The sequence below is a fragment of the Euleptes europaea genome, chromosome 1 (assembly GCF_029931775.1).
Source record: "Euleptes europaea isolate rEulEur1 chromosome 1, rEulEur1.hap1, whole genome shotgun sequence".
Lineage (NCBI taxonomy): Eukaryota > Metazoa > Chordata > Lepidosauria > Squamata > Sphaerodactylidae > Euleptes > Euleptes europaea.
The window spans coordinates 179,181,863-179,207,833 of NC_079312.1; the positions used below are offsets into that span (position 1 = coordinate 179,181,863).

The following is a 25,971-nucleotide window of genomic DNA, read 5'->3' on the forward strand; positions in this document are numbered from 1 at the left end:
CAACACAAGCACGCAATGCAAAACCTTTGCAACAGTGCATAGCAACACCTGACACCTGGGAGTTTGCATACCATGGAAAGGGACAGAGGCAGCTAGCTATGCATAATGAGCAGGAGGGGGTGGAATGTCTCCTTTTGCATTGGACTTGGGACCAGGCAGATGCATTCTTTAAGTCACCATTTGAAAACCAGTTTTGAGCAAGCATCAATAACCTAACTGATCTTATGAATGAGGAAAAACCTGAAGAATAAAAATGAAGCCCCCCCTCAAACCAGGGAGAGAGAGACTGGAGGGGGAACACACAGGCAGAACCGGCAAAAGCCCCCTTTGGCTTCCCCCCCCCACCCACAGAAACTGCTCCCTCCCCACACACACACACAGACTCTGCTTTCCCCCACACACACACACAGAAAAGAAAAAATATAGATTAAAGCCCCCAAAGGGGTCTTACTGTGGCTGTCTTCTGTTCCAGCAGGAGGGGCTGGGAGGCTGGGTAATCCAATATGATTCCATTTGTATCCAATATAAGATCCATATGTATGCATCTCTCGAGGGTGATCCATTCATCCCAATAGGGGAAAGGGGAAAGCCCATATCTCGGGGGGCCCTGACCCAATGTTTACAAAACTTGGGTGGTCTCTTAAAAAGCCTTGACTGAAGCTCCGCCGAAAGTCTGGGATCGGCACACCCAAAAATGCGCCCCCTGCAGCCATGGAAAGAGAAAAGGGGGGGAGCCAATATTTCAGCCCCCACTGAACCCATCTTTACAAAACTTGGGTGGTCTCTTAAGAGGGATTCTCTGAAGCTATGACAAAAGTTTGGGGGCTGAACCCCCAAAAAAGCGCCCCCTGCAGCCACGAAAATGGAAAAGGGGGGAGAGGAAAAAGGGGTGGAGCCCATATCTCGGGGGCCCCTGACCCAATGTTTACAAAACTTGGGGGGTACCTTAAGAAGCCTAGTCTGATGCTCCGCTGAAAGTTTGGGGTCGGCACACCCAAAAATGCGCCCTCTGCAGCCATGGAAAGAAAAAAGGGGGGGAGCCCATATCTCGGGACCCCCTGACCCAATGTTTACAAAACTTGGGTGGTCTCTTAAAAAAACCTGTCTGAATATCCCCTGAAAGTTTGGGGTCGGTACCCCAAAAAATGCGCCCCCTGCAGCCACGGAAAGGAGCGAATGTGCACAAGCACCCCCTCACACACACATGAGGATTTCCCTCTCTCTCTCTCTTTCCCCGGCCGGCCGCACATCAGCTGATTCCTCCAGCACTCAATCCTGACTGATTGGCCAGAAGAAGACCCAGCTTGGCCACCGATTGGCCGGGGGAGGAGAATGCTGCTTACTGAAGGTTATGCTGCTTACTGACGGCCCCGAATTGGCCGAATTTATTCGCCGAACTCCCGAACTCGCTGAATTCGGCCCCCCCGGTTGCCCGCCAGTTTTGAGTTCGGATCCGTCCGAACTAAAAACCGCCGAATCAAGGGAAATTCGGCTGATTTTCAGTTCGGGCCGAACCGAATTGACAGCCCTACCACAAGGGCCAAATTCGGCCGAATCCGAACTGTACCGAATTTTTTTTTTTTTGACAGCCCTAGTCAGGAGTGACCCGGTGCTTGCACAGGGGACCTTTACCTAAGCTTCCTGTAGGAACCCTCTGTGGTCATTTGGAAACATGTTCAGGTAGGAATATTATAAGGAATATTCACATGGCTTTCTTGAATACCCTACTATGAGCTTGTCCGTCTCATTGTAAGTTTCATTTGTAAGTTTCACTTGTAAGTTTCATTTGTAATATTGTGGAAGGCTTTCATTTGTAAGTTTGTTTGTCTTTGTGGGTTATGTTTTTTGGGGCTGGTTTTGTAGTATTGTGTGCACTATTGTTTCCTTGTTTAGCACTGTGTGTTGTATATATTGTTGTTCATATAATTAATACATACAACTGGTGGTTATATAATTGAGCCGGGTACTGTTTTCCTTTTTGATTGAGTCTCTCCCTTTACAGCATAGGGTTCCTTTTTTGTCTTAACCACCAGGTACTAGCTGGAGATCTGCTATTACAACTGATCTCCAGCCAATAGAGATCAGTTCACCTAGAGAAAATAGCCGCTTTGGTAATTGGACTCTATGACATTGAAGTCCCTCCCCTCTCCTGCTGATGGCAAAGAGGAACCTGGCAACTCTAGATTTTGGGGTGGAGCCTGGGGAGGGCAGGGTTTGGGGAGGGACCTCAGCAGGGTATAATACCAGACACCCCACCCAACAAACAGCCATTTTCTCCAGGGGGACTGGTCACTGTAGTCTGAAGATCAATGGTAATTCCGGGAGATCTCTAGGCCCTGCCTGGAGGTTGGCAACCCTAATGCTCAACCAATTTCTGCTTCAAACTTACATAACACTCCCCCTCCCCAAAGGTTGCAAGGTCACACTTCAAAACATCTGTCTTATTCCTCCTCGATGTCTTCTCTTTAATCCCTGTAGTCCCCAGATCAAACCCATTGCTCTTTCTTATTCCTGCCGCAGAAGCCTCTTGCAAAGGGTTTCCTGTTTTTGAGTAACACCCCCACAATTGTCTCTCTTGGCCCACCCAGGTATCTCCATTAGGTAGTAGGAGAGTGCCTGCTATTAGTGGTAGGGTTGCCAGCCTCCAGTTACTAGCTGGAGATCTCCTGCTATTACAACTGATCTCCAGCCGATAGCGATCAGTTCCTTTGGAGAAAACAGCCACTTTGGCAACTGGACTCTATGGCATTGAAGTCCCTCCCCCCCCCAAACCCTACCCTGCTCAGGTTCCACCCCAAAACCTTCTGCCAGTTGCAAAGAGGGACCTGGCAACCCTAATTGCTATGGGAATAGTTTTCTCCAGAACAAGCACGGGTCGACCATCACTTTTAGGGTACTCGGGACAATTGCTATGAAAGCTCATTTTTAGCAATAATCTCAGGTAGGGTTCCCAGGTGCCTGCTAATTAGGTTCCCAGGTCCCTCTTTGCCACTGGTGGGAGGTTACTGGGGCAGAGCCTGAGGAGGGTGGGGTTTGGGGAGGGGAGGGACTTCAATGCCATAGAGTGCAATTGCCAAAGCGGCCCTTTTGTCCAGGTGAATTGATCTCTATCAGCTGGAAATTAATTGTAATAGCAGGAGATTTCCAGCCACCACCTGGGGGTTGGCAAACCTACCACTAATAGCAGGCAATCTCATACTACCTAATGGCGATACCTGGGTGGGCCAAGGGAGACAATGTAACTTCAGAAAACCTGTTGGGCCTTATGGTGAAACGTGCTAAATTACCTAGGATACACGTTCCTACATCAATCTTCTCTTTGGCTCGCAACCCCGGCGTGATTGATCCAGGCATTCATTGGATTGTACAACATACAAAGCAAGAAAAACGCTTCGCAAGCCGGGATTTACCACGTTGTTTGTTGTGTGTTGCATGTATTGTGTACTGGGTATTTAGAGTTAGTTTGTATCTGTGTGGTAGGTTGGAAATATACTGAATAATTTTGAGCTACGTGCTGTTACTTGTTTTGTGTTACCACCTGGAGGTTGGCAACCCTAGCCTCTGCCCCAAAAACACTCAGCTGTTTGGTGGGTGGAAGAAGGCTGGCTGAAAGGGGGGGAGTGATCAGTGTCCGTGCATGAAAACGCCACTTCCGGCATGATGCAGAAGCGCAGGCATCACACCGGGGGGGGGGGGGGGGACGGGACGCTCTATCCTCTCCCCAAACTCTATGGAAACCATAGAGTTTTGGTGAGAGTGATAGAGCGTTCCCCAGTGTGATGCTGGTGCTTCCGTGTTGCGCCGGAAGTGGCGTCGTCGCGCATGGATGTCCATCACTGCATCCTGTACCTGCAGGGTTGCCAACCTCCAGGTACTAGCTGGAGATTTCCTGGGATTACAACTGATGGATCACCTGTCCCCCTCTTAGGGTTTCCAACCTCCAGGTGGCTGTTTAAGTAACATATTTATGACAATATTTTAAATCTCGTAACATCTAGAATCATAAAGTTGGAAGGGACCGCCAGGATCATCTAGCCCAACCCCCTGCACAATGCAGGAAATTTACAACTACTCTCCCCCCACATCCCCAGTGACCCCCACTACATGCCCAGAAGATGACCAAGATGCCCTCCCTCTCATGATCTGCCTAAGGTCATAGGATCAGCATTGCTGACAGATGGCCATCTAGCCTCTGCTTAAAAACCTCCAGGGAAGGAGAGGCTCACCACCTCCCGAGGAAGCCTGTTCCACTTAGGAACCACTCGAACTGTTCGAAAATTCTTCCTAATGTCTGCACGGAAACTCTTTTGATTTAATTTCAACCCGTTGGTTCTGGTCCGACCTTCTGGAGTAACAGAAAACAACTCGGCACCATCCTCTCTACTACAGCCGTTCAAGGACTTGAAGATGGTTATCGTATCCCCTCTCAGTCTCCTCAATGTTAAATCTCATAACATATTTATGTCACTATTTTGAATCTCATATCCTGGTGAAGTACAACAAAATCAAACTGAATAAACCATACAAAAAGAGCGTTCTAAAGCGTGTTACATACAACGGTCACTTCAAAGCATAGAGGTTTTAACGGAGGACTGGCACGCTGGGGTCTGGCACTCACCCATTGGAGCAACTTTACAAATCCCAGTGGCTCCTTGAAGACCCGGAATTGCCCGACGGCCACAAGCTGTGAAGAAAGAAAGAAAACATTGGCTTGGGAAAATCCTGGGAGACGAGGAAATGGCCGGTCCCAGAGCCCACGGTTGGGAGGGAGGTCTGCAAAGGCAGGACATGCAACACTCGAGCATCCCTGACAGAATCCAGCCCACCCATCAGTTTCACGATGGAACCACTTATTGTTAGGCACATAGGGTTGCCAGCTCCGGGTTGGGAAATTCCTGGAGATTTGGGGAGGGACCTCAGTGGGGGATAATGCCACAGAGGCCACCACCCAAAACAGCAGATTTCTACAGGGAAACTGACCTCTGTTGTCTGGAGATCATTTATAATTCCAGGTGTTATCCAGGTCCACCTTCCAAAGCAGCCATTTTCGCCAGGTTGCCTGGAGATCAGTCAGAATTCTGGGAGATCTCCAGCCATCACCTGGAAACTGGCATCCCTAACTATGTTGGTAGCCGCCCTTAACCCAGCCTGGCTGGGGGAGGGTAGAGTATAAATAAAAGTTTCCTACTACTACTACTACTACTACTACTACAGACTAACATGGCTGCCTATGTGAAATTTATTTCCTTTTTGATCAGACCAGTGAGGGTCCATCTAGTCCAGCATCCCGTCTCACACAGGGGCCAACCAGTTCCTCTGGAGGTCCAACCACAGGGCACAGAGACCGAGGCCTTCCCCTGATGCGGCCTCTTAGCATTGGTATTCAGGATTTTACTGCTTCTGAATGTGGAGGTTCCCTTTAGTCACCACGAGTAGTAGCCACTGATAGATAGGGTTGCCAACCTCCAGACGGTTGCTACCAAAAAACCACAGACTCAATCTGTTTAAGTACAAGATTTCAATATCAAAAGATATTAAGCAATAATTCTGTTCGATGTTATATTACAAAAGACTGTGCAACTATGTGAACGAATACAATAATAAACCAACTAGTGAAGTCATATATCTTATCCCAACAGGTATACACCATGCATATACCAGGTATCACAGTGTTCATTCCTATCAAGTTCAAATAAGTTCAAATAACAAAATTTTGTCCCAATAGGACTAATCTTCTATATGTTCTTTTTCCAGATGTCAGGCAGAAGAGGAAGACGGCCGTTTCTGTTCTTCTTCAGTTCCTCCTCTGACACCTTATTTCTCCAGTCGGTATAGGTTTTAAATGTTATACAATTCCATTCTACAAACTCCCCATGGGTAGCATTAATATCCTTCTGCCTCCAAAAGGCTATTGTGGTTTCATAAGACTCCTGGGTTCCCCTAATGGGATACCGCCTTCCTCTTCTGCCTGACATCTGGAAAAAGAACATATAGAAGATTAGTCCTATCGGGACAAAATTTTGTTATTTGAACTTATTTGAACTTGATAGGACTGAACATTGTGATACTTACCTGGTATATGCATGGTGTATACCTGTTGGGATAAGATATATGACTTCACTAGTTGGTTTATTATTGTATTCGTTCACATAGTTGCACAGTCTTTTGTAATATAACATCGAACAGAATTATTGCTTAATATCTTTTGATATTGAAATCTTGTACTTAAATAGATTGTGGTTTTTTTGGTAGCAACTATTTTGTACACAGAAGTGTCTACTTTTGCTAACTAACCTCCAGGTGGTGGCTGGAGATCTCCTGCTATTACAACTGATCTCCAGCTGATAGAGATCAGTTCCCCTGGAGAAAATGGCCGCTTTGGCAATTGGACTCTATGGCGTTGAAGTCCTTCCCTTCTCCAAACCCCGCCCTCCTCAGGCTCCACCCCCACACTCTCCAGGTATTTTCCAACCTGGAGCAGGCAACCCTACTGATAGACCATGAATCTGTCCAATCCCCTTTTAAAGCTCTCCTCGCCTGTGGCCATTTCTACATCCTTTGGCAGTGCACATTTTAATCACTCACTGTGTGAAGGAGTATTTCCTTCTGTCCTGAATCTATCTCCCATCAGCTTCACTGGATTCCCTCGAGTTCTAGTATTTGGGGAGAGGAAGAAAAAGTTCTCTTTGTCAACTCTCTTCACCCCATACATAATGTTATAAACTTCTATCATGTCCCCACTTAGCTGTCTCTTTTCTAAACTGGAAGGTCCCAGATTCTTCAAGGTGGATGAACTGTATAAGCACTGAACGCCTGAATTGCTAGTTGTAATGCAATGTAATGCAATGATGCAACTGACAGAGAAATCCTCTTGTGTCTTAGAACCAGTGTGCTACGAACACATGAATCAGACCCTTTGGCCCATCAAGGTCAGTATTGTCTACTCAGACCGGCAGCAGCTCTCCAGGGTCTCAGGCAGGGGTCTTTCCCATCACCTACTTGCCTAGTCCTTTTAACTGGAGATGCTGGGGATTGAATCTGGGACCTTCTGCGTGCCAAGCAGAGGCTCTACCACCGAGCCACGGCCCCTCCCCTGTGATGGTTAAGTGTGGGGAAAGCCTGTTCAAACTCCTGCTTGAAAACCTCTGGGTGACCCCCGAAGTCTTTAACAACAACAGTCACAATCGTAATGATAGATAATTGCTACAGCACCATGAGAAAGAACCAATTTCAAGAAGGAAAGGCTGATGTGCGGCCAACACAGCCACCCACGCTGGAGTCTGCCTGTTGCCTCTCTGAATGATTCACCGCTCTGAAGTTGCCTCCTTCCAATCAGCCTTTGGGGGGGGGCTGTCATTCCACCCCATCGCATGTGATTGGTTGCAACAGATTTCTCTGCTCTCAGAGGGGGCTCTATGTTGTGTGTCTGCGTGATTCACCGCTCTGGTCCTGTCACCTTCCCGTCGGGCGGCGTGCCCAGGAGAGTGACTCACACAAAAGCAACGGAGAATATTCATGTCCTTAGGTACTGAAATGTGAGATCTTTTTTTTTCTGGCATAACAGTGAAATGCGGCTCAGAAAACAAGGTACGTTTTGCGAGTCTAACCAGCGCCTCTCAGAGGCGCGTGCAGAATGTGGACGTTTTAACTGGCCTCTTAAAGGCCAGGAGGGAACCGGCTTAGGGCAGGAAGTTCCACAGAGAAAAAAACTCTCCTGCAGTCAGCCCATACTCAGGCTAGGTTGTGTGTGTGTGTGTTTGTTCGAGGGCATCTTCCCTAGGGTTGCCATCCTCCAGGTACTAGCTGGAGATCTCCCACTATTGCAACTGATCTCCAGACAACTGAGATCCGTTCCCTTGGAGAAAATAGCTGCTCTGGAAGGTGGACTCTATGGCATTATACTCCACTGAAGTCCCTCCCCTCCCCAAACCATGCCCTCCCCAGGCTCCACCCTCAAATATCTCGGAATTTCCCAACCCAGAACTGGCAACCCTACAACCTGCCCAGCTCCAGAGTGTGGCAAGGCTGGTGTTGATGGCTCCTAGACCCGAAAAGGGCCAACCACACCAACAGAGCCTTTGCCCGCACTTTGCATGGGGCTTCTCTCCAAGTGGCATGAGAGAAATCTCAGGGCCAGGGAATCCAGCATCGGTGGCCTTTCCTTGGAAAAGCCCAACTTGAGCCCAACTGGAGAGATATTCTTGCTAGCACTAGGGTAACCCTATCACACCTCCCACTCAAACACAATTAACATAGAAGCACAGAGCTGGAAGGGGCCTCGAGGGTCATCTAGTCCAATCCCCTGCACAATGCAGGAAATTCACAACTACTTCCCTGCCTCAGTGACCCCTGCTCTAAGTCCAGAGGAAGGCAAAAAACCGCCAGGCTCCCTGGCCAACAATCCTTTTCCAAGACAATCACAAGGCCTAACTAATAAAGCTGGGTTCTTTCAGGTAACTAGTATAATAATGTTGTGTGAAAAGCCAGAAAAACACCAAATTCTGCCCTGGATGCAGCTCTAAGCCAAGAGAAATACCTGGGAAACAACAGATTTGGGGGAGGAGTAGGGTTGTCAACCTCCAGGTGGTGGCTGGAGATCTCCCGCTATTACAACTAATCTCCAGGCGACAGAGATCAGTTCCCCTGGAGAAAATGGCTGCTTTGGCAATTGGACTCTATGAAGTCCCTCCCCTCCCCAAACCCCACCCTCCTCAGGCTCCACCTCCTAAATCTCCAGGTATTTTCCAACTGGCAACCTGAGGGTGGAGCCGGGGGGCGGAGTTTGGGGAAGGGACCCCCTCCGCGGGGTATAATGCCATACAGTCAACCCTCGGAAGCATCCATTTTCTCCAGGGTAACTCATCTCTGTAGTCTCTTGTAATAGCAGGAGATCTCCAGGCCCCACCTGGAGGTTGGCAGCTGCCACCATGTCAGGTCAAGGCAAAATACAAATGGTTCATCCTCATCCAGTTTATACCGTACCAACCAAATCTTTTTAGAAGACCACCACTAATCTGGAAGACTGTTGTAAAACATTTCCTCTCAATAGGGTGGACAGCTCCAGGTTGAGAAATACCTGGAGAATTTGGGGGTGGAGCCTGAGGAAAGCAGGGTTTGGGAAGGGGGAGGGTCCTCAGCAGGGTATAATACTATAAAGTCCACTTCCATTTTCTCCAGGGGAACTGATCGCTGTCACCTGGAGATCAGTTGTGATAGCGGGGGATCTCCAGCCACCACCTGGACGTTGGCAACCCTACCTCTCAAAGACCACAGAAGGCAATAGGCAATGTATGGTCCTGCCAAGTTAGAGTTGCCAAGTCCGGGTTGGGAAATTCCTGGAGATTTGGGGAACGGAACCTGGGGAGAGCAGGGTTTGGGGAGGGACCCCGGCAGGGTACCCTGCCATAGAGTCCACCCTCCAAAGCAGCTGTTTGCTCCAGGGGAACTGGTCTCTGCCACCTGTTGTGATTCCAGGAAACTGTCAGGCCTCACCTGGAGGTTGGCAGCCCGGCCTGCAGTACATTCTGTAAGCTTAAGAAAAGAAAAACCTCACAACACAACTTCGGAGTGCTTCATACATTTCATAGCACTATGTACTTCTCAAGACTGAAATATCCCATGAGCTGCAATGGTTGGGGAATCGGCCTAGGCTCGAATTTCCACTTGCCGTGTGACTTACTGGGGGACCTTGGGCCAGTCACCCTCTCTCGGCCCAACCTACCTCACAGGGCTGTTGTGAAGATAAAATAGAAGCGGGGAGAGAATCACATATCCCACCCTGACAGAGGCAGGGCAGGATAAAAAGGCACTAAATAAATGACTGGGGTTCAGGGCACCATAATCCTGTAAGGTAGGCCGGGGTTTTCCCCATACGGTATGTGAAGGACTGAGAGACAGTGGCTTACCTAAACCCATCTGGCACTGTTTGTGGTTAAGAGAAGATCTCGACTGCAGATTTCCAAGCTCATTGGTACACTAAAAGACCGGCATAGCATCTATCCACAGCGCTGACACATACAAAATGGCCCTTGTGTCTCTCTCTGTGTCTCTCTCCAGCGCATGCATGCACAAACACACACACACACACACTCATACAGAGTACAGGAGGATAAACGAACCCTTAACAGCGGCAACATAACCAGCTCCCAGCACAATCCAGTTCTGCCCACAGACACACACCAATGTTTCTTCGTCTCTGCAAAGTCACTGCATCCAGCAATCATAGAATCACAGAGTTGGAAGGGGACCACCAGGGTCATCTAGTCCAACCCCCTGCACAATGCAAGACATTCACAACTGCCTCTCCCCCGCACCCCCAGAGACCTCTACTCCATGCCCAGACGATGGTAAAAAAAAAATCCTTCAGGATCCCTGGCCAATCTGGCCTGGAGGAAAATTGCTTCCTGACCCCAAAGTGGTGATTGGCATTTCCCTGGGCATGCAAGAAAGGGCCACAAGAGCCAAGCACTGACACAACCCTTCCTGCCCTCCCTCTCCTGATCTGCCTAACTTCACAGAATCAGCACTGCTGACAGATGGCCATCTAGCCTCTGCTTAGAAACCTCCAAAGGAGAGCTCACCACCTCCTGAGGAAGCCTGTTCCACCGAGGAACCGCTCTAACTGTCAGAAAGTTCCTCCTAATGTTTAGCAGAAAACTCTCTTGCTTTAGTTTCAACCCGTTTCATTGAATCTTGCCACATCACCTATTTTCCCTGCGTGCACCATCATAAACCCCATCCAGTCAGAAAACATGTCCCTGATTTGCGCATCTACTCTGAGGAAGCACGACATCCAACCCCTTGCATGCCCGCACATTCACCTAACTCCCAGGCAATCCTCCAATCTTCGCCCATGTTCTCCTTGCACATAAGAACATAAGGAAAGCCCTGCTGGATCGGACCCAGGCCCATCAAGTCCAGCAGTCTGTTCCCACAGGGGCCAACCAGGTGCCTCTCGGAAGCCCACAAACAAGACGACTGCAGCAGCATTGTCCTGCCAAGCATCTACTATAATGGGCCTGCTCCTCTGATCCTGGAGAGAATAGGTATGCATCATGACTAGTATCCATTTTAACTAGTAGCCATGAATACCCCTTTCCTCCATGAACAAGTCCACTCCCCTCTTCAAGCCTTCCAAGTTGGCAGCCATCACCACGTCCTGGGGCAGGGAGTTCCGCAATTTAACTATGCGTTGTGTGAAAAAATACTTCTTTTTATCTGTTTTGAATCTCTCGCTCTCCAGCTTCAGCAGATGACCCCGTGTTCTAGTATTATGGGAGAGGGAGAAAAACATCTCCCTGTCCACTCTCTCCAAACCATGCATAATTTTATAGACAGTGGAGCAACACAACCTTTTTCTTTTCCACAAGCCAGTAACGCCAAGCTCACTTCCCAGCTAGGGTTGCCAACTCTGAGCTGGAAATTCCTGGAGATTTGGGGTGGAGTTTAGGGAGGGTGGGGCTTGAGGAGGGGAGGGTCCTCAGCAGGGCATAGTGCCATAGAGTCCACCCTCTAAAGCAGACATTTTCTACAGGGGGACTGATCTCTGTCGTCTGGAGATCCGTTGTAATTCCCGGAGAGCTCCAGGCTCCACCTGGAGGTTGGCGACCCTATCCCCAGCACAATCCCACTTTAGCATGCACATACTAAAAAAAACAACAAAATTCATGATAACATTTTCAATTTTGCAATGCATTCTCCTAAAACACAGTAGGGGTTTTGCTGCACTTAAAATCGTGTCCCCTACAGGAAAAGATCAAGAGTTGATTTGGAGGCTATTTTCTTCCATTCATGTTCAGTTTGGGTAACTTCAGGATCACAGCTGGTAAATATTACTGCCAGATTCCTGGATACCACCACTGAATACCACTGAACACAGGAACACACATGAAGCTGCCTTATCCTTTTCTTTCTTTCTTTCCTTTTCTTTCAATTGGAGATGCCAGGATTGAACCTGGGACCTTCTGCATGCCAAGCAGAGGCTCTACCACTGAGCCACAGCCCCTCCCCAATGGCTACACGTGCAGCTGCCCTATAGTGAATCAGACCATCAATCTACCAAGGTCAGTATTGTCTATTCAGACCAGCAGCAGCTCTCCAGGGTCTCAGGCAGAGGTCTTTCACCTCACCTACTTGCCTGGTCCCCTTAACTGGAGATGCCGGGGATTGAACCTGCATGCCAAGCAGATGCTCTACCACTGAGCCACAGCTCCTCCTCCAGGGTATCAGGCAGAGGTCATTCATATTACCTATTAACTGGTCCTTTTAACTGGAGATGGTGGGGACTGAACCTGGGACCTTTTGCATGCCAAGCAGATGTTCTACCGCTGAGCCACGTCCCCTCCCCTAAGTGAAGTGGGGGTTCTAACTGCCATAGGTTAGAACCCCTACTTCACCTAGAAGCATACACAGGGAAAGGGGATCGATCCATCCATGCAGGTAAGATGCTTTCTTCCCCTGAGCCACTGACATCTTTGGGGACCCTACTAACCCAACTTGGACTTCTGGAGCCCCCAAGGCTGCCTTTTCCTTGGGCTGATCCTATGGTCAGGCCTGCACCTGCCTACAACTTGCCACCATAAAAGCAGAGAATGTCTCTCCCCCATCAAGGGAGAAAGAGCACCTCTCTCCTTTCTCTGTGGCTCCTTTTCAACAGTGGTCATCCGCCTGCATCGACTAATTTAAAACAATTTTTTTAAAAGATTCACCCTACCTCTCCATAGGCGTGCAGCAGCTTACAGCCGTTTCGGATCCGAAATCACATCCTCTCCCCCCCCCCCCAATCATGCAGATATTAAAATGCTGTTAAAAATATCAAATGTCCCCTCTCATCTTTCCTATTTCTGGCTGGAATTCGGAGACCACTTGCAATTTAGGGAACTGTCCTGCCCCCACCCACCCCCCACCATGTTTTCGCTCTCTGTGGCTGGAATACAGATTCCGACAGAGAGATTCTCCAAGACACCCTCAACTTCTAATTTCTTTCCCCCTCCGACATCCACCTGGAAAAGACTTTCACCTGTCTGGACACAAACACCACCACCCCTTCAAATCTTCTGCTGATCTCTCCTTCTTTTTCTCCCCCCAACCCGCTCATGTATTTTTTTTTTGGGGGGGGTCTTCCATCCCTAAACCCTCTTCCTCCCCTCCAAACATTCGTTCCCTCAATTCCTGCTGGAATGACATAACACCGCATCTGGGGGGGGGCAGGTTTTCGAGGCAGCTGCTGCGCTCAACTGGAAGCTCCCCCTCCCCGGCCAAAGCAAAACCTCCTTCCCTGTCCTCTGCTCCCCCCCCCCCCAAGCAGACCTTAAGAAAATGCCAATCGACTGAATCTCACGCCTGCCTCCTTCCAATTCCCATCGCATGTGACTGAGCCCATCCGGTCCAATTTATTTATCAGCAGCTTGGTGTGACCCCCCCACCAGAGCTGCTGCAAAAATTAAATTCCTTGCCCGTCATTCACTCCCCCAATATCCCTGCTCCTTTCCTCCCCCCCCTTCTGCTGCTTCATTGACATGACTTGAAGTTCTTCTGCTGGTTCTGCTTGCAGCCATATTGATGCTCTTTGCCACCATCTGCTGCAATGGAGGGGGGGGCTCTGCTAACGCTCCCCCCCATTCGCACGTGTCCCCCCACCCCAGCTCTTGCCTACACCCAGGGAAGCAGCTCCCCATCATCCTAGGCTACAAGCCTTCCTCCTACCAGAACCTGCAAGAAAAAAAAAACAATGTGCAAACTTGTCCTTGGGGTGGGGGGACTGCCTCCCTGGGAACCCAATAAACACCCCCACCCACACTTCCTCTGGGCACGCAGAGATTTTGCTGCGTAGATCTTCTCCCCCTTTTCCCCAGCGGGTGTGGTGACTAATCCCACCCACCCTCGTTCCACATGGGACGCCCCCCCCATTCCTGGCTGGTTTCTGCCCCGCAGGGGGGTATTGACCAACACCAGTGCGGTGGTATCGATTGCTATTGGTTGGCCGTAGAGGAGGATAACCAACCCTCTCCAGTCACCCCTTTCTCTAATTTCTAAGGAGCCCTCCCCAGTTTATCTAGCGTCCCCCAAATGCCAGCCAGCCCTGCGCAGCTCCCCTCCCTCGCCCCTGCCATTTGGACTCTCTGCTTCTCCCCCCACCCCCAATTTTGCTGCAATGGCAGAAGACCTCCGTCTCCCAGCTCCCAACATCCTCCTCCCCCAAAGACTCTCCTCGGATATTTCTTTCCGCTTGTTGCAAACTAAGGGCGGTGGGGGGTGGGAAGAGTTAAGAATTGGGGGTGGGGGGCAACCAGCCAGCCTTTCCCTCTAGACAGCATTGGAAGAATCCTGGATTTTTCTCCCCCACCCCCCCACCAGTCGCTCCCATCTGCTTCACTGCAGCAATGCCGGAGAAGCCTCCCCCCCCACACACACACACAGGCCAATGCATTTGCTGCAGAGGGAAATGTTATGCTACCATTCATCCCCCCCCTAAAAACTGGGTCTCTCCCCCCCCTCTCTCTCTGCGCCCCACTGATGTTATTATTTGGTGCTGCACCCAATGCACTGGCGAAGGAGGACGCAGCATCTTTGCTGGGCTCAGTGGGGGGGGGGAATCAGAGCAGGGAGGATGGGTGCGTTGCTGGGGGGGGGGTGCTCGAGAAGGGAGGGGGGCAAGAGCCCGCCGAGGTCTCCCCCCACCCCTCCCGCTGCCAGCTCCGGCGGGGCGATGGAGCGCTGTCCCTGGTGTTGAAACCCGCAGCGCTTACCTGATTGACGACTTCCATCTTTGCTAGGGGAAGGCGAGGGCGACGCAGCACAGCGCAGGGGAGGTTGGGGCGGAGGGGGGGGGAGCCTTCCCGGGAACAGCCTCGGGGGCGGGGCTTAGGGAGGGGGAGGGGGGCCAGGAGGGAGGGGGAGAGCCAGGAGGGGAGGGGCGGGGAGGTGCTGGCAGGGGAAGCCGGCGAGGGAGCCATGGCATTCCTGGGCATAAGAACATCGGAAGGGCCCGTCAGGTCCAGCAGTCTGTCCACATGGTGGCCAACCAAGCGCCTCTAGGAAGCCCACCAGCAAGGCGACTGCAGCAGCACCGTCCTGCCTGCGTTCCACAGCGCCTAAGATAATGGGCATGCTCCTCTGACCCTGGAGAGAATAGGGATGCAACACGACTAATATCCATTTGGACTAGTAGCCATGGATAGCCCCATCCTCCATAAGAACATAAGAAATAACCATGCTGGGTCAGACCCAGGCCCATCAAGTGCAGCAGTCTGTTCACATGGTGGCCGAGGAGGTGCCTCTAGGAAGCCCACAAGCAAGGTGCCTGCTGCAGCATTGCCCTGCCTGTGTTCCACAGCAAATAATAAGATAGGCATGCTCCTCTGATCCTGGAGAGAATAGGCACTCATCATGACTAGTGTCCATTTTGACTAGTAGCCATGGATAACCCCATCCTCCACAAGAACATAAGAAAAAACCATGCTGGGTCAGACCCAGGCCCATCAAGTCCAGCAGTCTGTCCACATGGTGGCCGAGGAGGTGCCTCTAGAAAGCCCACAAACAAGGCGACTGCAGCAGCGTTGTCCTGCCTGTGTTCAAAAGCACCGAAGATAATAGGCATGCTCCTCTGAGACTGGAGAGAATAGGCATGGGCATAAGAACAGAAGGAAAGCCCTGCTGGATCAGGCCAAGGCCCATCAAGTCCAGCGGTCTGTTCACACAGGGGCCAACCAGGTGCCTCTAGGAAGTCCAAAAGCGAGACAACTGCGGCAGCATTGTCCTGCCTGCATTTCACAGCACCTAATATAATAGGCCTGCTCCTCCGATCCTGGAGAGAATAGGTATGCATCCTGACTATTATCCATTTTGAATAGTAGCCATGGATAGCCCTCTCCTCCATGAACATGTCCACTCCCCTCTTAAAGTCTTAGAACATAAAGAACATCAGAAAAGCCCTGCTGGATCAGACCCAGGCCCATCAGGCCTGGTACTGGAGAGAATAGGGATGCATCATGACTAGTAGCCATTTTGACAAGTAGCCATGGATAGCCCCATCCTCCATAAGAACATAAGGAAAGGCCATGCTGGATCAGACCAAGGCCCAGCAAGTCCAGCAGTGTGTTCCCACAGTGGCCAACCAGGTATCTCTAGGAAGGCCACAAACAAGACGACTGCAGCAGCATTATCCTGCCTGCATTCCACAGCACCTAATATAATAGGCCTGCTCCTCTGATCCCAGAGAGAATAGGTATGCATCGTGACTAAGATCCATTTGGACTAGTAGCCATGGACAGCCCCATCCTCCATAAGAACATAAGGAAAGCCCTGCTGGATCAGACCAAGGCCCATGAAGTCCAGCAGTCGAAGAGGGACCTGGCAACCCTACAGGAGAGTTGGGGGGTGAAGTAGGGTTGCCTACCTCCAGGTAGTAGCTGGAGATCTCCTGTTATTACAGCTGATCTCCAGCCAATAGAGATCCGTTCACCTGGAGAAAATGGCCACTTTGGTGATTGGACTCTATGGCATTGAAGTCCCTCCCTTCCCCAAATGCCGCCCTCCTCAGGCTCTGCCCCAAAATCCTCCAGCCAGAGGCGAAGAGGGACCTAGCAACCCTAGGGTGAAGCCTGGGAAGGGTGGGATTTGGGGAGGCCCAGGACCTCAGCAGGGTATATTACCAAAGCTGCCATTTTCTCCAAGGGAACCAATCTCTGTCGTCTGGAGATCAGTTGTCATTCCTGGAGATCTCCAAGCCCCACCTGGAGGTTGGTAATGGAGGTTGGTGGTGTGTGGCTCCACCTCCTGTGGCAGCCATTTTGTGGTTGGTCCGCCCCCTATGGCAGCCATTTTGTGGATGCACCACCACCCTGTGTTATAATTCCCAAGGTGACCGCAGGCTCAAAAAGGGTGGGAACCCCAACGTAGACTGAGAGTTCTTCTCACTTCCAACTCCATTACAAGTCCACAATACATACTAAACCTGAGATTTTCTGATATATGAGTAGGCTTCTTCATATGTATATTCATTTATTATATTCTAAATGGTGAATTACTTCTTATAATGAATTCCCCCCCCCCTTTCTCTCTTTTGTCATGTATTGTTCTATAGGATATTAGGATACATTTGTACGTGGCGATTACCTGATGATTGTTATATTTATCGGAAGGTGTTTGGCTTGTTAATATTTATTGCACCACTGAGAAAGGCAGTCAGCCAAAACACATTTGGCGTTTTGTAGTTTTATTATATTCTCGACCCACTGCGTATGTATGGTAGAGCAATTTTTATGTTTTAGAAGTTCTATTGCAGTGGTTTTCAACCTTCGTTGCTCCATTCCCCCCTTTCACCATTGTTCAGAATATAATTCCCCTCTTCCCAAGATGGTCTAACTAAAAAAAAAAAAAAACCTACAATTTTACTGATTGTACATAATCTACAGGGCATCACAATTTGCTGAATAGTAGTCCCAATCCCCCCCCCTGGAACCCTAAAACTCCCCCCAGGAATTTGAGAACCCATGGTCTATAGGTTGTTGAGAACCCATGGTCTATTGGTTATCATTTTATTGGAATTTATGGACCATTTAAACTCATTTTAAGATATATATATTTAATTGTATGTGGTTTGCTTACTTAACCATTTTTGGCTATTTGATTTTGTTTTCAGGGTTGAGTCCCCCCCCACTCTTTTTCTTTTTGACCCTATTTTGTTTCTATAGCCAGCACATAATTACGGAAAGAAGACTTCCCTGGGAACAGAGATGCTCTAGGGACTACTGGGGGTGGAGATTCTCTAGGGACACACCTGAAGAAAGGCAGAATAGGAGCTTGTGCCATTACTCGCTCTAATGAGGGTAAAGTTAGTAGCTTAGCCTTTAGTAGCAAGGCAAAAATAAATGGAATTTCCAGGCCCAGGAATAAGTGTCTGGGGATGCCAGCCTCCAGGTGGGACCTGGAGATCCCCTGGAATTACATCTCATCTCCAGACTACAGAGATCAGTTCCCCTGGAGAAAAGGGATGCTTTGGAGGGTGGACTCTATGGCATTGTACCCCACTGAGGTCCCTGTCCTCCCCTAGCTCCATCTTCATATCTCCAGGAGTTTCTCATCCTGGAGATGACAACCATACCACCACCCTCTGGTGGCCGGGGGGACCTGGCAATCTTATAAGTGGCTGATCTTTAGGGTTGCCAGGTCTCTCTTTGCCACAGGTGGGAGGTTTTTGGGGTGGAGCCTGATAAGGGCGGGGTTTGGAGTAAATTCCCCACCTACCTGGGCTTCTTCGGAGGCCCTTCTTCGTGTTCTCCCCCCTTCTGAAGTACCACAAGCAGCTATGGGGGACTACGGACTTCTCTAAAGCAGTGGTTCCCAAACCTTTTGAGTCATGGAGCACTTTTCAGGAGAGAAAACCTCTTCAAGGAGAGCTGATTTTCACCTAGCACTGATATACGAAACCGAAGGACAGTAGTATTTCCCTTTCCAATTTCTTCATGGCGCACTAGGAGATGTTTCACGGAGCACCGAGTGCTCTGTGGAGCACAGTTTGGGAACCGCTGCTCTAAAGGAATCTAGGACTGGGGGACTCTGTGCCTAGAGAGGTCTGCATTGCCCTTTCATTGCTGGTTTTCTGACAGAGGCTGGTGGTTTTTCTCTTTTTCTCCAGAGAGATGTCAGGTTAGGATTGCCAGTTCCCCGCTGGACCCCGGCAGGGGACGGCGAGTAGGGTTGTCAGATCCAGGTTGGGAAACTCCTGGAGATTTGGGGATGGAGCCTGGGGAGGACAGGGACCTCAGTAGGGTCTAATGCCACAGAGCCCCACCCAGAGCATCCGTTTTCTCCAAGGGGAACTGATCTCTGTAATCTAATCTTTCACCTGGAGCAGGGCATCCTTATGTCTGATACTGCTGACAGTTTTTCCCAAGTCTTAGGACAGCATTTGTTTGTTTGTTTGGGATTATATCCCGCCCTCTATCCTCTACAGTAAATAGATCTTAAAAATTTAAAACCGGTTCCTAATTGTTAACCAATTAAATAATTGTTAACCAATTAAATAATTGTTAACCAATTAAATAATTTATTTATTTATACCCCACCTCTGGCCCCAACGGGGACCTAAAGTGGCTTCCATCATTCTCGTTCTCCACTGTATCCACACCCCAACCCTGCGAGGTCGGTTAGGCTGAGAGGAGTATGACTGGCCCAAGGCCACCCAGCGAGCCTCCTTGGCATGAGTGGGATTCGAACCTGGGTCTCCCAAATACTGGTCCGACACTCTTAATCACCACACCATTAGGGTGACCAACCTCCAGTGAGTGGGAAAGGAAGTATAGGGCATGGGTCCCCAATATAATGCCTAGGGTTGCCAACCTCCAGGTACTAGCTGGAGATCTTCCGCTATTACAGCTGATCTCCAGCCGATAGAAATCAGTTCCCCTGGAGAAAATGGCAATTGGAGTCTATGGCATTGAAGTCCCTCCCCTTCCCTAACCCCGCCCTCCTCAGGCTCCGCCCCTAAAACCTCCCACTGGTGGCCAAGAGGGACCTGGCAACCCCGCCACACTGGCTCTTCATCTGCTGGAAGGGGTTGTGTTTCTCGGGAGGCTTTTGTTTCGTTTTGTTTTTGAAATTGCCTTATTTATATGATGTTTCAAATTTGCCATAAGCCAGCCTATTGATCCTACTGGGTGAAAGGAAAAGCTATAAATCTTTTAAATGAAAGAGAATAAGCTCCCCTCCTGTGACCACCTGTGGGCAAAAAACATGCTCAGGGCTTATCACATTGGGGGTTTGGGGGGGATTTTTACTTTTTATTTTACAGCGCAGGATTGAAATCAATGGACTTTGACTGGAGTTACTCTGCGTAGGACTGAAAACTTTTGTTGTTGTTCATATTCTGGGAGGTTTCTGAGTCTGCAGACCCCTCCTTGTCTGTAGGAGGTCCAGCTCCATTGTCCAACTGGTAAGAACTGGGGTTGCCAACCTCCAGGTGGGGCCTGGAGTTGTCCAGGAATTCTGGCTAATTTCCAGACTACAAAGATCAGCTCTCTGAAGGTAAGGTGGCCACCCTCCAGGTACTTAGCACAGGAAAGACTAAAGATAGCATGGCTTAACAATGAAATATATTGAACATAGAGCATACAACAATGTATAGCAAACTATCTTAAAGGTAAGTATGTACAAGGTAAGGTTAAAAAGTTGTTCTGAATAGTAATACAGTAACAATCAATCCAAGGTTGACGTCTTCAAATGAAGAGTGAGTAGAAAGGGATACGATCGTTTCAAGTCTTCCTCAGTCCCGTTTAATTTCAACGTTAATGTGCCGACTTGTTTAAAAAACAGCTTTTACAGCTCTCAGTACAATTCTCCCGTCGGGATGAAAAAAGAAACCATATACAAAATTTCCATTTCATGAATTCCTGAGTCAGGATATTAATTTCCCAATATACATGGTTGCACAGACAATTTCAGCGAGTTGCCAGGTTCCCTAAGGGATACAATCTAAAGTTGGCACATTAACGTTGAAATTAAACGGGACTGAGGAAGACTTGAAACGATCGTATCCCTTTCTACTCACTCTTCGTTTGAAGACGTCGACCTTGGATTGATTGTTACTGTATTACTATTCAGAACAACTTTTTAACCTTACCTTGTACATACTTAGCTTTAAGATAGTTTGCTATACATTGTTGTATGCTCTATGTTCAATATATTTCATTGTTAAGCCATGCTATCTTTAGTCTTTCCTGTGCTAAGCTTCTAACCCTTGGGAATAGCGCAGAGGTTTTATTTTTGGTTGCACCCTCCAGGTACTAGCTGGAGATCTCCTGCTATTACAACTAATCTCCAGCCAATAGAAATCAGTTCCCCTGGAGAAAATGGCCCGTTTGGCCATTGGACTCTACGGCATTGAAGTCCCTCCCCAAACTCCACCCTCAGGCTTCTCCCCAAAAACCTCCCGCTGGTGGCGAAGAGGGACCTGGCAACTCTACCTGAAGGAAATGGCTGCTTCGGAGGGTGGACTCTATGCCATGATACCCTGCTGAGGTCTCTCTCTTACCCAAACCCTGCCAAACACCCCAGATTTCGAAGAATTTCCTAATCTGGCGTTGGCCACCCTAGGAGCAGGAGTGGCGAACAGCTCTTAGAAGCGATGGTGCACTGAGCAATAATTCTCTGGAGTGCAGTGCTTTTCTTGAGCTGCGGAATAATCATGTGAAAAGAATTTACGGTGCGTCAATGGAATTAAATCAGTCTTGTTCATTTACGGGCCTGGAGATGAGCCAGCCCCGTTCGAGATGCGTCGCCACGCCAGCAGGAGAGGGGCTCACTGGGATCCCTGGGACCAACACGCGAGAAAGATCTGCTGTAAATTTTTACTCAGGATCACTGGAACCAACTTACAAGAGGGAGCTACTTTAAATCTGTAGGAGCCCGAGGGCCTGACTTAGGGTTGCCAACCTCCAGGTGAGTCCTGGAGATCTCCCGGAATTACAGCTGACCTCAGCGGAGTATAATGCCATACAGTCCACCCTCCAAAGCAGCCACTTTCTCCAGGGGGACTAGGTCTGCCGTAGAAGAGCTAGCTTCGAGTCCAGTAAGCACCTTAAAAACCAACAAGATTTTCAGGGTGCGAGCTTGCGAGAGTCGAAGATCCCCGTCTCAGATACCAAACTGATAATCTGGAAAACCTAGCAACGGGGGGAACTTGAGTCCTCTCCCGACACGCGGATACAGTTCAACGGAGCACAAGCTCAGTCCGACTCAGCGGACCTGATCCAAAAGAGGACGCGGATTCTAGATAATTCCAGCGTTTCGATTGTCTTCTTCAGCTGTCCGTATGATTTAAAGCAAGGCAGTTCACAGACTGTCCCCTGGATAAATCAACCGTGGATTGAGACCTCCGAGGGTTCAAACTTCATTCTCCAAGATGGATGCATCAGTTGAACTGTATCCGCATGTCGGATTGGGGCCATTCTCGCACAGCTGGACTTTACTGAGCGTTTTTACGCTGTCTGCAGCTTTGTGTTACATGCATTATTTATTGTACTTGTGCTCTTATTTGTGTGTATGTTGATTTCACGTATGTACCTGCACCTTTATGTGTATTTAGGATTGTATATATGTATATATAGGATTGTAGCATTTATTCACTAATAGGGTGTATATTTTTTGAGAGAGCCTCCATGCTGCTTTGTTTGTTTCTAGCGTTGCTGTTGCAGCATAGGTTATTTTTGGTTAGTACCTGGGTGGTTGGCAATGATACATAAAGTCCAATTGCCAAAGCGGCCGCTTTCTCCAGGGGAACAGATCGCTGTCACCTGGTGGTCAATTGTAATCCCCGGAGATCTCCAGCCACCAACTGGAGGTTGTAAAGAACACACAGCACAAGGCTTTATTATCCGGGAGACAAACAGACGGCAAGCTGACGAAGGAACAGATTCTAAACGTGCGCAGGAGCGACCCCACGTTCTTGCCTCTTGCCTTTTGCCTTCCTGCATCGTTTTTCCATGAGCCACTCAGGATTTTCCTGGTTGACAATCTTGTGAGGTTTTTCTTTGCATTTGCAATCATTTGCGTGTTGCACGATACAGCGCAGAAGACGGTGTTTTGGACTTCACTAACGCTTGGAACGTTGTGCATCTTCTATTGAATAGCATACACTCCTGTGTTCACGATTTTTGTTTACTCCAAATAGGATTTATAATTATGTTTACTCCAAATAGGATTTATAGTTAGGATATATAGAGATTGAGTAGTTTATCATTTTTACCTTTGGCTTGAATGTAATGCCAATTCATAAGTTATGATTATACATTAAAAATTAGAGATTGTACTTAGTGAAACTGTGTATTAACGGTATATAATAGAGCCCTGTGCTGTGTGTTCTTTACAACCAACTGGAGGTTGGCAAACCTACCCACAGTTGGCCCATCTGAATGTAAACACGGGCTAGCACTGCAAGTGATATCAGGTTAGCAGCAGCCGAGTGATTTGCCCACCCCCTTAAAGGGGGCAAATCCTAAGCAGGTTCACTCCCGGTCGCCATTGTTGGGAGGCTAGGCCAACTGATTTGACACTCTGTGGCAGGCATCAGCAACTTCGTGGTACGGCCGACGGACCTTGTACAGATGGAGGAGACTTACGGTTGTCAGTGAGAAGGCAAATCCAGGTCAGCCAGGGAAAACCAGGACAGCGGGTGGCATGACCTGAAAGGGGTGTGTGAGCTCCGACTACTGAGGCTGAGCTAGGGTTGCCAGCTCTGGGTTGGGAAATACCTGGAGATTTTGGAGGCGGAGCCTGGGGAGGCTGGTGTTTGGGCTGGGGAGGGAGCTCAGCTGGGTATAATGCCATAGATCCCACCACCACCACCACCAAAGCTGCCATTTCCTCCAAGGGAACTGATCTCTGTCACCGGGGGATCAGTTGTAATTCCAGGAAATCTCCAGCCACCACCTGGAGGTTGGCAACGCTACCTGAAGGCCCCAAAACCGCCATCCATGAAGGTGGTGCTAGGAATTGGCCTTCATAATAACCTCTCATTGTTCCCAGCGTCTCCTTCCTCAGAAAGCTCCTTCCTACTAGGGTGGCCAACCTCAAGGTAATGGTTGGAGATCTCCTGGGATTACAACTGATCTCCAGGCCACAGAGATCAGTTCAACTGGAGAAAATGGCTGTTTTGGCAGGTGGACTCTATGGCATACCCCATTGAAGCCCCTCCCCTCCCAAAACTCACCCTACTCAGGCTCCACCCCCAAAATCTCCAGGTATTTCCCAACCTAGAGCTGGCAACCCTCCTTCTGGTGGAGCGAGCCCAGGTTATTGACGTAGAGGTGACAAGCACTTTTGAGGTCCTTTGAAGCCAACAGGAGCACTATGCTTGAAACCGATGGGAAATGTGTAAACTTGGATCATTTTAAGAGACATTCCCGAGGGACTGGAAGAGGAGGATGCTGGGAAGGCCATGCTAGCTTAGAATCATAGTGTTGGAAGGGACTGCCAGGGTCATCTCGTCCGACCCCATGCACAATGCAGGAAATTCACAGCTGCCTCCCCCACACACCAAGTGACCCCCTACTCCATGCCCAGATGGCCATAAAAAAATCCTCCTGGATCCCTGGCCAACCCAGCCTGGAGCTTGCTAGTTACTGCTGGGAACCACTTGGGTTGACTCTGTGCTCTCCTCTGTCCGCAGGTGCTTAAGTCTGGGTGTGGCAAGAGAGGCAAGCCAAAAGGGCAGCCTGTGGCCTATGACAGCCAGCCCAGAGAATCAGGACCTGCCCAAGGTATCTCAGTTTCCTTTGCTTACTCGAATTCATACTGGTTAGTTCAGACATTTCTGTAAGCCGCTTTGAGTCCCTCTGAAGAAGAAGAAGAGTTAGTTTTTATATGCCGACTGTCTCTACCACTTAAGGAACAATCAAACCAGCTTACAATCACCTTCCCACAACAGACACCCTGTGAGGTAGGTGGGGCTGAGAGAGCTCTTAATAGAACTGTGACTAGCCCAAGGTCACCCAGCTGGCTTTGTGTGTAGGAGTGGGGAAACCAACCCATTTCACCAGATTAGCATCCACCACTCATGTGGAGGAGTGGGAAATCAAACCCGGTTCTCCTGATCAGAGTCCACCACTCAAAACCACTGCTCCTCCACATGTATTCATTAGTTTTCCTTAGGAAGGGATTCCTTCCAACAAGCTAGTTACAATGTGCGTAGTACCCTTGCATCCTGAGCCCCTTCTTTGCAACATCCCTCTCACCTTCTGACTCGGATATAAGGACTCAGGGATCTCAATTCTGAATTGTATCTGATGAAAGGAGCTTTGATTCTTGAAAGCTTATAAACCCAACCCCCCCCCCCATCATGTTGGTCTCTAGGGTGCAACTTAGGGTGGCCAACCTCCAGGTACTAGTTGGAGATCTCCTGCTATTACAAGTGATCTCCAGCCAATAGAGATCAGTTCACGTGGAGAAAATGGCCGCTTTGGCAATTGGACTCTATGGCGTTGAAGACCTTCCCCTCCCCAAACCCTGCCCTCCTCAGGCTCTGCCCCCAAAACTTCCCGTCGGTGGCAAAGAGGGACCTGACAACCCTAGAATTACTAGACCCGAATCTAGCCAATTATTTTCCTATATTTCCAACGAACCTGCACCAGTGTGCACGCCACCACAACAATTTGCATGAACACCATCTGGCAAGGCGGCATGCACGGCACCCACTTAGATATGTTGATGAGTGATATCTCCCATAATCCTGGTGGCAAGAATATGGGCTTTCTGTATTTAACATCGAATGTTGTCTTATAATGTTGGGATTTGGGGGGTCCTGATTAGCCAGAAGTCTCAGGCAGCAAAAGTCTTCCTCTCCTTGCCTACAGAAGCTTCTGAGAGCAGAATCCGGCCTCGCCTTTTGGAGATTTCTCTTGTTCAGAGATGCCCTAGTTTTGTCCGCTACCTTCAGCCAGCTGAGTAATTTGGAAAAACCTCCAATGTGTCAGCAACCTGGATTCTCAGGACATAGCAGAGGTGGGTTTTGATATATCACACGTATCTCGGAACTTATGTGATCTATCAAGTTGAACGAATCCCACATGGTACCCACCAAGGAAATTAGGGTTAGAAGAAGGGAGGGTTAGCTATGTGCAAATATATGTGACCAAGGGACTGTGAGAATGATATCAGCATTCTTTGCCTGCAAACCTTGATACAAGTCTTATTTCACATGTTCTGTCTCACACAAGGGCCATTTATGCAGGGTCAGTTTTGATGCTCACTCAAAGCTTTTTTTTAAACGCAACCATTAAAATGCATATTCACGGTCCCGACGAAAAAGGATGGCCCAGGCTAGCCTGATCTCCTCAGATCTTGGAAGCTAAGCAGGGTCTGTCCTGGTTAGCACTTGGATGGGAGACCACCAGGGAAGTCCAAGGTTGCTACGCAGAGGCAGGCAATGGCAAACCACCTCTGTTTGTCTCTGCCCTGACCTGGATGGCCCAGGCT

General features: G+C 49.1%; 1 protein-coding gene across 1 annotated transcript in view; it reads right to left on the minus strand.

The window, feature by feature from the left end:
• Window positions 1-14,822, minus strand: part of SYP (synaptophysin) — a 37,162-nt gene extending 22,340 nt beyond the window's left edge. Inside the window, exons 1-2 of the mRNA XM_056856188.1 lie at window positions 14,748-14,822; window positions 4,619-4,684 (exon numbers count right to left, since the gene is read on the minus strand). Coding sequence (XP_056712166.1) covers window positions 4,619-4,684; window positions 14,748-14,765 — 84 coding nt within the window. The 5' untranslated portion in view covers window positions 14,766-14,822. The remainder of the gene's footprint in view (window positions 1-4,618; window positions 4,685-14,747) is intronic.
• Between the last annotated feature and the right edge of the window lie 11,149 nt (window positions 14,823-25,971).